Below are 13046 nucleotides of genomic sequence, written 5' to 3' on the forward strand. Positions count from 1 at the left end.
GGGCCATCGGTTTTAGGTACAAACTCTCCCCAGTCCCTCTGACGTTCCTGGGGTCCATTTGGGCCTGAATGTCTTCCAGGAGTGGCGAGAACTTACAGCATAACTTGGCCGAGGCTGTGCTCTCTTAGGTGAGGGCCCTGAGACAGTCTCAAAGAAGGCACGGGAACAGCAGGTCAGGAGTCACCAGACAAGAGGTGGAACCCCAAGGTAGAGTGGCCTCCTGGGTCCCTAGCTTTCAGCCAGGGGGCCACTCTACCTTGGGGAGTAATCTGGAGAGGGAAGTCGGTACCTGGGGGGTGGTAGTGAGTTCTGGAACCGGGATGTGGAGGCTCAGGGTGGTGGGCAAACTCCCCCCACCCCATGCCTCCGTTTTGCTCTGGAATGGCCCAGGAGCAGCACTGAAGACACCGAAGAAACAAGAGGGAAGTCAGATTAAGTGACCGTCACTTTGGACGCAGACGTAGCGGCATCGCAGTGGCCCTTCTAGCGCGCTCAGCAAAGAGGAGAAAGCGATTGATTGAGCTGCCGCGGTTTTGCTGAGTTTAATGACAGCAGTGGAGACGGACTGCCCTGGCTCCTTAAGCTAACAAAAAGCAGAACCCCACGCCGCAGGGCTTGCCGGGGCCCAGGCTCTCGGGAGCTGCCTGTGGAATGTCCCTGCTGTGCCGGTCCGGACTGCGGGGCAGCAAGAGCCAGGCGGGGCAAATGGTAGGCGCTATCTGCTTTCCCTGGCTGGCCCGTCACGCAGAGCAGGGCGGGGACCCCCTAGAGCAGGGCTGCACAGTGGTCTGTGGCTGATCCGGGTGGGTTGAGCCTGTGGCTCAGAGATTTTCCTTCTGGTGGCTGTGGAGTTCTAAGACCTAGCCTTGCCCAGCATGCTGAGCGGAGCTGATCCATGTGGGAAGGCAGACCGGAGCCGTCACTCCGTGGCCTCAGGAACCTCCTTGCCCTTTGCCTCCCTCCTTGAGCCTCCCACTGACGCCCCCACCGGAATTCCTGGGATCCCAGTGTATTCCCAATACACGTCTCTTCTCTGGAAAGGGACACCAGTTCCTGAAAAGACTCGGCCTTCTTATTACAGGTTGGCAACTCAGGGAGACACATCAAATTTGACCTAATCCCCAACTTGGGGGTTCTCTAAACCGCAAGTAGGGACTCATGAGCTGCTTTCAGTGTTTTAGAAGTCCAGTGGAAATTGCTCAGAACCCCTTCACGGGTGCCCAGGCTAATGGGAACATAGCCCTCATAGCTCTGGCTGCCCTGGACACATCCTCAGTGCAGTGACGTTGTTGGCACCTTGCTGATGGCAAGGGTCAGATGGAAGCTTTCCTCACCACCCTCTTCACCCCTGGCTTGATCCAAAGGATCCTCCCAGGTCCGGGTTCCTCACAGCACCCTCTCCTTTGTGCTCAGTCTTTGTTCCATTGGGTTTCAGCCCGAAGACAGAAGCAGGAGGAAAGGGAAGTAAGGGGTTCTCATGCATTTGCTTTAAGAAGAAGGTAATGGAATGATCTAGGCTTTTGGACCCTGTGTCTCCTCCACCCCCAATGACCATCTCTCTATTCTCAGTTGGGGAGAGTGAGCCCACCTTGTGGTGACATGACAGCTTGGCATTGGGGCTGACATGAGGCATTGGCACCTGCTGGGAAGCAGTAGCTGTGGACAGGACAGGGCCAGCTGGTGGAAAATTTCACAGACCTTGCTGCTGCCCACCTACCCGAGTCCCCTACTGGCTACCAGAGCCTTTCTAGATGGCAGTGACACTCACCCACTGTGCTGTGCAGGAGGAGGAGCCCAGATGGAAGCTTGTCCCTCCCAGGCACCCTCGTGTTCTTCCACGTATGTGCACATGCACGCACACTCACAGTGGTGCTGGAGGAGACCAGATGTCTGGGTCCAACAACATAGGTGACCTTGCACGGGTCCTGGGCGGGGTCCATTCCCTGTCTAATATGCAAGCCACCAGAGGGCTGATGCTGCAGCTGCTCAGGGAATCATCTTGACCCAGGGTGCCGGGGAAACCCATGAGAGCTGACCAGGCCTGCAGACGAAGTCTGCTTACATAGCAAGGGAGCAGGCCCTTCCAACTTCTCCCCAGGTCAGAGGCTCACTTCCCATCTGCTTCCCCAACCCACCCCAGTCTCACCATCTTGGGACCCCCAGCTTTCCCAGGGACTGTTCAGGCTGGCCCTCTTACCCACCCCACGAAGTTTCCTAGACAGATGAGTGGATGAGATCGAATGAATGGTTTGTGTCATCAAAGCATTGGCCTGTGGCTCCACACTGGGCAACCTGATGCCCTCCACTCCCCTGAATACTAAGATTGAAGTCTTTTTGCATTTGGAGGAAAAAGGGTCCCACTCTGGATTTGGGGATGGGGATGAATTCGCTGGTCCAGGTGCAGAAACACAGTCACTCTGGAGTGAGATGGGCTGGGGGTCCGGGTAGCGGTTAAGAGTGTGTGTCTTGGCTTCTGACACTCAGCCGGGAGCCTGAGGGCCAGCCGCTGGGGGCCCCTTGCCCCCTACCCCGCACCACATGCAGCCTCTACGGCAGCCAGCCCCGGGTGATGCCCGCAGCAGGACATGCAAACGGCAGGTGCACAAACAGAGCCGTCCGTGCATCGTGGTGAGTGGTACAAGGACACCGGCTGGCCACCGGCAGAGAGCTTTCAGAGGAACGCGGTCCAAGCCACTTGTTGGAGCCTGGCTCTTGCCTGCAGAATGGCACGCGTATAGGCAAGGCAAGGCCTGTTCAAACAAAGAATAGGTGAGAGCCAGACCAAGAAAAAGGGTAGGCAGGACCCCAATCAGTGTGGTCAGTGGGTTTCCTAACAGGGCTCCCCCTTCCTCTCCTCCTCCCCATGACTAATGTCTGCTCCAGCACATACAGCGGGTTGAAAGACATCTGATGAAATGATGATCTGAGATTTCCCTGCAGAGCAGGAAAAAAGCAACAGAAGGTAGTTCTAGATACAAGTCCTTTATTGTCTTGCCTCCCAGCAGGTGAGGCCAGGCTTACACGGAGGCCAGCTAAGGACAGGGCCACGTTCACAAAGACACAGTAAGTTCTCTATATGCAGTAGGTTAAGGCAACTTCTCAGTTTCTAGAATATTGTGGCGACCCGTATCCATGGGCCAGCCGGTTCCAGAAGCCCGTCTCGCCCACTACTGGGCCGCCTGGAATTACTAGTGGCACTTGCACGGGGTGTCTCAGGGGCGGAAGCAGGAGGGGAAGGGGGCACACGGGAGGCTGCAGGACAGGCAGGGCGGGGCCCTTGTGCTACACTAGAAAGTGGGGGCGATGAGAACGGAGCCGAACTCTCCCAAGGCACACAGAAGACGGGGCTGGGAACCTAATCTGCTCCCTTCCAGGAAGATGACCCAGGCACCTGGTCTCCCAGCAGGGTGACAGACCCACACAGAGGGCAGAGCAGGCGCCCCAAGAAGGCACGGCAGAAGAGGCGCATTCGCGGTCTGCACTTGCGCAGCGAATGGGCTGGGCTCCCGCCAGACATCCTGGGGATGCTGAGGGTTGATGCGCATACAAAGGAAGGTGGCCAAGCGTCCTTGGTGGGGTGGTCTGAAGTAGCGGTCCTCAGAGGGTGGGTCCAGGGGCCAGCAGTGCCAGCATCACCTGGGAACTTGTTAGGAACGCCAAGTTCTCCGCCCAGCACCTGCAGAGGTGACGCTCTGGGGGTGAGTCCTCTGGGTGACCTGATGCATCCTTTGGCTTGAGAACGTCTGGTTCTGAGACATCACTAGCACCCTCGGCCACGTGAGCGCCACCCAGCAGTGATACAAAGGACGCGTTTTCTCCGTAGCTAGTCAACCACCTTCCCCTAGTCCTCCCCTTCTCTCCCCAGGCCCCAGGTGGCCAGAAGTGGAGAATGTTTGCAAGGCTGAAAGCAGGGTGGGTGGGGATGAAGGTGTTTCAGTCCACTTACTCTGCCTCCAAACCCTGGGGTGGACCAGAGGGACCGATTCGAAGACCCAGCCTGACTGCAGGGCACGAGGATTCTGGGAGCACATCACTGCCCCACCCCCACCCCCAAGGGTTGCACTGGTCCTTCCAGGCCTAAGTGGCTATGACCGTGCACTGGCTGAGGGGCCTGAGAAGATTCCAGGCCATCAGCTCTGTGAGACAGAGACCACACTCTGCACCCCCCACCCACCCTGGAACCCTGCAACAGCAATACGGGGAGGGAAAGGTAGCTGAAGGTGGTTAACATGGCACCCCAGGGGGTCTCCTCCCCACCTAGGGTGGCTCTGAGTGCCTGTGTCCTGGGACTTTCCCCCCGGGGCCCCACAAGGGGCAGGGACAGGTCTTTGCCATGCCCTCACGCCAGCCCTCCGTGCCCCGAGATGTGCTCTCTCCTAGGTGCCAGATTCCGCATGCCCTGTGCAGTTCCCTTGCTGAGGTCCCGTCTGCTCTCACCCAGTGTCAGCACCAGCACTCGAGGCGACAAGCAGGCCATTCCCCTAGCGGTGGTCCCCAGGGCCCCCGCCTGCTGCCTGAGCCACCGCCTGGATGTCCATGGGAAAGAAGCCAGGCCGCTCTGCTGACTGCAGATGCGGTGGTTTGTCTGCCCTGGGAAGGAGGGCAGGCTGCTGCTACTGGACGGTGACCCCCGAGGGACACACTGTTCCTGAACGTCAGCCTGACAGCTTCCTGCAGAGACAGAGAGCAGGAGGACAACGAGCAGCGGGGGCTCCCAGCCCAGCTCCCCTGGCTGCCACCCGGCTGCGGGTGCACGACAGCAGCCACGGCCACTGACTTGCCCATCTCTTAACAGCTCGGAGCCTTGATTTTGTTGTCTGTAGAGTGGGAGACTGTAGCTTGTTGTAGCGATCAGTATGAGAGAAAGCACTTATGTGACTAGCACATTCTAAGCGCACAGTAGGCCCTCAGTAACCACCAGGACCTGGACGCTCCCCTTTGGCGAGGCCTGAGCACTGCCCCCCTCAGCGCCCCCCCCGCCCCCCAGATGTGGGGCAAGGCTCCCGGGAGATGTAAGGAGAAGAAAGTTTCATAGACCTTTGAAGCAGGTCTCATTCCCTCACCAAAGGCTGAATTTCATTCCTGCCTCCCCAAGAAAATGAATGAGTGAAATGAATGAGACGGGTCATCCCGAGTGGGGGACAGGCCATGCCCTCTGAGGGTGGCTGCCCCAGGGCACGGGCAGAGGGAAGGGTCAGGATGTGTGACTCAGGCCGTGTGGTTTTCCAGCCACTGCCTTGGCTTCTTTTCTGGGTCCCTATGTGCTCACGCACGACTGATAACAGCTTTCAACAGTCGTGATGCCCTTCTCTCTCCCTCCAAGGAACTCGTGAGCACGTCAGCCTCCAAGCAGTGTCCTGGGTGCAGATCTGCACCCTCTCAAGTAGGGCGGGCGCCTCCTGGGCTCTGGACTCCAGCCTTCAGCGTGTCCTGAGCCAGAGCCAGCTGTATCCTGGGCCTCCGTTCCCTCTCACTCTGCCTTCCCTCCGTGCTGTGGGCACGGATAAGCAGAGGAGCGTTCTCTAAAACTCTGGGTCATTCTGTCTCTGCAGCTTGGACCCTCTGTCCTCCTGCTGCTGTCAGGTTGGGACAGTGCCCAGGGTAGAATCACAGCTAATCCCACCCTCTGCCCGGATGGCCTAATCCCACGTGGGGCCGGGGCCAGGATGTCTGCCAATCTCCCCGTCCCACCTCCACAAGCCCCGCTGACCTCAGGCACCACAGGACCCAGACCTTCCCAGGGCATCACTGCCTCCTGCAGGCCGCTCCAAGAGAGAATGCATCTTTCAGCCCTCCCTGTCAGTCTGCCTCCTAGCCCTGCGGAGAGCTTGCGGATCAGTCATTTCCCAATTGCCTGCACGAGTCCCAAGGAGTTGGAGGGTAGCAAACATAGCCCCTGTACTGTTTCTTCCAGCCTTGGTGCCGTCCAGGATTTCTGGAAAGCTGGTCTCCCTGTTAATGAGTTTGCATCAGCAACCCCAGGGCCCTGGGGGCAGAGGGGATAAGCCAGCTGGGGTTCCAATAGCTCCCGGAGGACCTCCAGGGTTGGGAAGTCATCTGCCCTGGGAAGCTGGTCCTCCCTCTGTGCGTGTGCGTAATCCGTGTTCTGAGGGGACAGAGCTTCTGTCCAGCTGGGGGCTGTGTTTGGGGGCAGCAATGACCTGTGTTTGGGAGAGAGAATGCCCTTCACCCAGGACTGATGCAGGTTACCAAGAGCTGTGGTCATCACACTGGGACCTAGAAGGAGTTGCGAGGCAAAGTATGACTTTTCTTGGCCTTGATCTTAGCAACAAGGGGCCACCCTCTCATGGTGGGGTGTGAAAGGTTCCCCAGCATGGGCAGCATGGGACCTGGAAGATATAGGAGCTGGGTGCCGGCTTCTCTGGCTACAAGCTACCTACCTGGGACAGCTCCCCCTTGGGGGAGGTGGGGGTCCCCGTGCCTGACTTTCAGGTTGACACCTGTTCGTTGGAAGACTGCCAGCATCTGTACTGTCCATTTTCCAGGGTTTTCCTTTTGTTCCATTCTCCCTTAGTATGTGAGAAACTTCTTCCTGAAAAATTCCCTGCCTGATTCAGGGAAGCAAGGGAGAATGAAGGAAGGGACTGCATTCACTCTGGGAAGCGGAGCGACGGCTCCTGGAGGCGGCTCGGTGGTGGCCATGTGGCCAGGGACTGTGGTCCCTGGAAAAACGGGGTTCAGGGCAGAGCACCCCTCTACTCAGAGCTGCTCCTTCTCCGTGGCTCTAGCTTGCCGGGTCTGTGATTTGGCCTAATCAGGAAGGGTTTCTCACTCCCACCAACAGGAAGAGCTGGAGATCATTTTAAAAACCTGGCATTCCTGAGAATCAGGCCATAGAGAGGAGATCCCTGAGGGGTGTATTACTGTGGACTGGGGCTCAGGGTCATGGTCTCCTGGGGGACTTCTCCCAGGGATGGCTTCTGGGCAGTACCCAGGGTCCTGGGGCAGCATGTGCCCATGTGGTGGCCACTTTACCTGCCTTGGTCCCCTCCCTGGCTCTGCCACCAGCCATCTCTGCCTAACCCCAGCTCCAGGGTCCTAACTGCACACCTAACTGCTGGGCACTATGGGAAGGAACCAGTGGCCCTGGAAGGGCACTCCCTTACAGGTGAGAAGGTGTGGGGGGTGGGCACATCAAAGGGCTGGGTCTTCTGAGGGCAGAGCTGACCCTAACTGCCCCCACCCTAAGTACTTCCCAATGGGGAGAGAAAAGGACTCCAAGCAGGGATAAGAGGAGGGGTGGTCAGCACCAGTGGGAGCTCACATGCCCAATGCAAAGAGTCCCAGGGGGGCTGGAGTCTTCAGATCTTCATTCCAGTTTCCGGAGCTGGGAGGGAGCAGAGGCTCTGATTCTCACCCTCCTGCAGTCCACGGACCCCCCACGGCTAGTGAGGGGAGGGGCACTGATGGATGGGTTCCCCGCTCGGGGATCCTGGCAGTGAGCATGTGGAAGTGGAGGGAGGGAGCTGAGGGACCCTGACCTGGTGGGGAGAACCACAGCGGTCACGGTCTTGGGCACTTGGTAGGTCCAAAGGGGCTCAGCAAAGCGGAGGGGCTGTTTCTGGGAGTTTCTGGGCAAGCTGAGGCTGACTCCGCAGGCCTGGAGGGTGGGATCTGGGCCCCTGTCCTTGGGAAGGGCCGTCAGAGGGGGATGCAGTTGGTGGTTAGTAAAAATGCAGCTGGAGCCTCTGGTGTAGGCAGCAGGTAAGAACCATCCCGCAGATCTGCCGGGTGGAGAGAGCAGAGGAGCAGAGAGAAGTCAGAAGCCCAGGAAGCTGCTCTCCCCGGACTGCCCTGGGGCAGGCTGCTCCCACTAGGGTGCACACGTGGGGACCTTGACAAAGGGCAGATTCCAACTCGGGAGGCCTGGGGTAGGGCTGGGAGATTCTGCATTTCTAACAAGCCGTCCACTACGGGTTTGCGGCCGCCAGAGATGGTCTAATTTAACTAGATCCTGCAGGGTCTTCGTTTCATTCCTCACGGCTGTCTGAAGCTGTTCTTCTCTAGGACAAATTCTGTCTGTATCTTGCTGCTCTCAGACTCCAGAGCAGAACTAAGGTTCGTAGTCAAATCTCTGACGGACAAAAGCCGCAGGGGAAACTGAGAGACATCCAGAGCTGTCACCAACTCACCCTGGAAGTCAGCTTGCAACGCGGCCCGCGCCAGCCCAGGGAGCCGGCCTGACAGCCCCTTGTCACGTCCACTAGCTGAACAAGGAGGCATGAGAGCATCCTGCCCAAAGCAGGATAGTCCAGGAAAGTCACTGTCCCCCTGCAGGGCCTCACTTTGCTGATCTCTAAAGCTGGGGCTGTGTCAGGCCCAGGAGGCCCATGACAATGGTCTTGCTGTGACAGCGATGCCATTGGATCCCGACTCCCTGCACACAGGGCGGAGGTGCCATGAAAGCAGCCACGTGACTCTCCTGTGGCACGTGGGCAAAGGTGGACTTCCCTAGAGACGGGGAACACGCCCCCATTGCTCCCAAATGTTTCCAACAGCTGCTGCTGACCGGATCTTGCCAGAGCATGTCTGGGGGTGCCTGGAGCTCTGACCAGTGGGAGGAGGGGAGGCTGGTGGAGCCGCCTAGGTGCTCGCAGGCATCTGGCTCCTCCTTGCAAGGCTGGCTTAAGGAGGGGGCCCAGGGGGAGCGCTGCTTCTCGCCCCTTCTCCCGCACTCTCCATGCCTGCCTGGGAGGATGGTGGGGCCCCGCGCGCACAGCTTCCAGCTTTCAGACTCGGTACTCAAAGCTGTGCTAATCCACATCTAGACTCGGGGCCCCAAGCTGAAGGTGGCCCGCCAGGTCGTCTCCTCTCCCACAGGCTTTAGCAGGGGCCATCACAGCCAGGCCACCCAGGCGTCGTGAGGCACGCCCTCTTCCCTGTCCCCGCCTTGTGCTTTGATGGCTAATCTGTGCGGTTACCTGGATCTTTCTGGCTCTTGCTGAGAGGGAGGCCATATGGGAAGAGTTGGCCCAGCACAGACTTGTGGCCACATCTTCTATGGTGTATGGTCCGTGCCAGGGGCTTGGGGGAGTGGAGCTTCCTCCCAGGGAAGGCACATGAGCGGGGAAGGCGTATGGGCCAGAATCTTATCATGCGTGTCCACACACACCACCCCCACCCTCCGACACATGCAGAGGGGTCAAGGATGCACTCATCAACACACATGTGCACACACACAAGCACCCTGATTCGTACAGAGGAGTACTGGATGCCCTCTGATCCCTGAGCGAGCCCCAGTGTCTCCTTCCTGATGGAGAAGCACCAGTGGCTTCAGGTGGCCAGCAGGATGAGCAGAGAAAATGTGGGACAAGTTGAGCGCAGAGGCAGGAAGGGTGGGGACTGGCTGGGGGTGGTGCGTGACCCAGCCGGTGGGAGCAGGGCTGCATGGTGCCCGGCGCCCTCTCCCGGCAGCCTGCCTAGGTACAGCATTTGTCCCTGATGGGGCCATTTGAACAGGGAGGGGGTGTGCTTTCAGGTTCTTTTGAGATTTTGGGGCCAATACCTGATTGTTATCAAGAGCATCAAGGAAGGGCCAGGGAGGTCCCAGGAAGCCAAGCCAATATGATCTTTCAGTTTCCCTTTTAATGACCTGCAGACCCCAATGTTGGCTATCTTGTGAATTTTCCTGGCTCTGTGACATTCCAGTCTGGAACCTCGGAGTGGGAGTAGGGTCATTTCTCTTTGGGGCTGTGGGAACTTGGGCACAGTTATATCCCTCTCTGAACCTCAAAGCTCCCTTTATCAATAGGAAAACCTCCAGACTATTCACTGGTTGACAGCCTACCCTGGAGAGAGTCTTTAAAAACGAGGATGATAGGAACAAAATCACGGTTCCCCTTCCACACCCTGAGCCTTTGAGAGGCCAGAAAGTGGCTCTCCTGAGCCCTCAGGATAAAGCTCTTCCCCCACAGCAGCCAGCAGGGCTGTACAAATCCAATTCCCTCACGCTACCACTCTTCCCCCTCTTGATTCTTCTTCTCAGACTCCTTCAAGATTTAACTACCACTTCCTCCAGGAAGCCTTCCCTGACTGCCCATGACAGGTTATAGCCTCCTATGAGCTCCCCCAAACACCAAGTCTCACACTTGCACAGCACCCCTGACTGCAGGCGACAACCCATGTTCTGTGTGTCCCCTCCCTTGAGTGAAAGCTTGCTGGGAGAAGGGGACACATCCTGCCCACTTGTGGGCCCGGCACTGGGCGCAGAGCAGCTCTCCCTTCAGCCCCTGCGTGGAGGCTTCCAGAGTGTGTGTGTGAGCAGGGCAGTAGGAAAGGGAGCTGAGCCACTACATCCTTTCAGGACAGAAGTTTCCCTGCCAGAGTCCGTCCATAAGAGGGGAAGCAGGTGGCTGTGTGACCGTGAGCCGGTGAGTACACCATGGGGCTGGGTGTCTTCAGAGGCATAGGAACAGGGTGGGCCCAGCGTTCTCTACCCCAGGTGCACAGTGGGATTGCCTGCAGGGCTTTAAAGAACACCCACGGCCAGGCCTCATCCCAGACAGTCTGAGCCTGAACCCATACGACCAGGGCTCACTGCATCTTCTAGAAGGAAGAGTCTGATTTGGAGGCACCTCAGTGCCCCAGTTATCCCTTTCCAATCTGAAAATCCCGAGTCGTGAATCCCATGCCTGGGGTGGACAGAGGGGCCCTGCAGGGTCTTGCTGGAAGGAACAGGTGCATGCCCAGAATGTCCGGCTGCAGCGTGGGAGGGACGAGCCGCCTACCAAGGGCAGGGCGCCCCGCTGCAGTGTCCTGGCCAGACCCCCGGCTTTGCTGCACCTGCAGCCACACACAGCTTTGTGCTGAGCAGGAACTGCTGCTAGAAAATTCCCATTGTTAACAAATTTTTCTGTCTGTCTCCTTATAAATTCTACCCGTGGCTCCTGTCTGTCCTCTGGTCCCTCCTGGGAATGTCCCCTTGCCCCCTGACCCCGAACCTGCCTTTGGGTGCTTAAGGACTTCAGTGATGGTGCCATCTTCTCCTGGCCCCTGACCTCTCCCACGTCTGACTTCCAGGTGCCCCATGGCTCCTGTCACTCACATGGGCCAGTGTTCTCAGCCTGGCTGCACATGGAACAGGGAGCTTTACAGGATGTTGGTGTCTGGGTGCCAAGCCCCAGATGGTGTGATTTGACGGTGCTGGGGTGTAGCCTGGACAGTTCTAAAGCTTGCCAGGTGGCCCCCTTGTACAGCCAAGGTTGAAGCCTGCGGCCACGGAGGCTCTGTGGAGATCCTGTGTCCCTCCTGCCCACCACCATTATTGATGTCTGGTCCATACCACCACGGGGCCAAACCCCAAACAGTCACATTTTCTGCTTGGCATTCACAGCGTTTACAAGACGTGCTTTGAACTTCTAGAATATTGCAACACATGAGTCTCACTGAGGCATCCACACCTAAAATCATGGAACCTTAGAGCCCAACCCCTGCTTCAACCCGAGCAGCTCCTCCCCATGTCTCATCTAGGTGAGACTTCCGCAGATCAGAAAAGACTGCCTCTTCACGGAAGGCTTGAAAACGTCCGCCTCCTCTGTTTTATAGGAAAGAAACCCGAGGCTCAGAGAGGGAATGTGACTTCCTCAAGGTCACATACTAAGAGGGAGGCCCTCTGACTTCATGGCAAGGTCTCCTCTGGTCCTGGAGACCAGGGAAGCAGGACACCGCCTTATCTGAGCCTTGGGGGTCCTGGAAGGACCAGGCTGGGGGCATGGGTGGGGAAGGTGCCTGGTGCCTGCTCTGGTACACGAGGACTGGGAGCCCGGGCCCAGGCCAGGCCTGAGCCCTTCCTCCCGGCTGGCGGCCAACCTGAGTTTGGGGAGCTTAGTTCCAGCATCGGCCAGCAGAGGGAGCTGTGACCGAGGCTTGGCTGCCGTAGCGCCAGCAGGAGCCGGAAGGAGGGGAGAGGCTGGACAATGGTGGAGCCCACAGCGGAGGCCAGAGGAAGCTCCTTCTGAGGGACAGTGAGCTGAGGGGGACCGAGATTTCATGGGGGTGTGTGTGTGAGGAGGAAGCCTCTGCAGGCCCGCTGGCAGCCTGCCTGACAAGATGGTCCCTTGGGCAGCATCTGCCTCCCCCCTTGTTTCACCTTGACCTTAGGCTTGGGGTACTGGCAGATCCCTCCCTGACCCGGGCCTCACTGGCCCTGTCCTCAGCTTCTACAGGCTGCCAAGGCCAGAGAGGTCAGGAAGAAAGGGGTGGAGAATGTGGCCCCGGCCTGGTCAGTGTTCACGCTGCACAGGTCCCACACACCTGAAGCAGACGGCAGGTTTCTGGAAACTTCAGTGGACCCAGGGGCTGGAGCACACAGCAGCCCTTCCTCAGGCCCCGGGGGCAACTGCCCAGCTCAGTATGTGCAGCAGAAGGCCTGTGCTAGGGAAGTGCAGAGAGGGGGCGTCTGATGTCCCCCCGGGGCTCCTGGCCTGCCTGGGAACCAGTGGGGTGGAGAGGCAGGAAACAACTTTCTGAGAAGGCTTTTTCGAGAGACAATGTGCCCACGTGGAAATGATCAAATAATGATGGATACCATTTATTGAACACCTGCTATCTGCTCAGCGATGAGCCAAGTGATTTACATATATATTGCTAATCCTCTCACCAAACTAGGGATAATTAGCCCCATTTTACAAATGAGGACCTGGGGCCCAGAGATGGAATAACCAGTCCCGGGTTGCCGGGTGCCCCCCTCCAGCGGGTAGAGCCCCGAGGGCGAGGCTGCTGCTAGATCCCCTGGGCACACAGGCGGACGTGGCCGGGCCGCGCGGTGATCTGGGAGGAGCCTCACCAGGGCAGGTTCTGCACGCCAGCTGCTGCTACAGCCCCGGCTTTGCTTTCCATGGAACTCTCTGCTGGGGTGGGGTGGGGGCGGGGCTGGAAGGAGCTGGGGAAAACGAAAGACCAAGAGCCAGGAGACCTGGGTGCCTGTTCAGGACGTGACACCCTCGGGAGGTCTTTCCTCTGGGTCTCAACTTTCTGATCTGTAAAATGGGAGAATGTGGACACTCGCTGGGTGCGGGTCTCAGGAT

General features: G+C 58.3%; 1 protein-coding gene across 5 annotated transcripts in view; it reads right to left on the reverse strand.

Annotated features, from left to right (window-relative positions):
* Positions 1-2963: 2963 nt before the first annotated feature.
* The window catches only part of TSPAN11 (tetraspanin 11), a 64134-nt gene continuing 54051 nt past the window's right edge, over positions 2964-13046 (reverse strand). For 3 of the 5 annotated variants that reach the window (XM_047742150.1, XM_047742149.1, XM_047742148.1), the window contains one exon: positions 7756-12901. In XM_047742150.1, coding sequence (XP_047598106.1) covers positions 12593-12901 — 309 coding nt within the window. In that variant the 3' untranslated portion in view covers positions 7756-12592. The other 2 variants (XR_007129496.1, XM_047742151.1) reach the window with 1 other exon arrangement.

This window comes from Lutra lutra, chromosome 8 (genome assembly GCF_902655055.1).
Source record: "Lutra lutra chromosome 8, mLutLut1.2, whole genome shotgun sequence".
Taxonomy (NCBI): domain Eukaryota; kingdom Metazoa; phylum Chordata; class Mammalia; order Carnivora; family Mustelidae; genus Lutra; species Lutra lutra.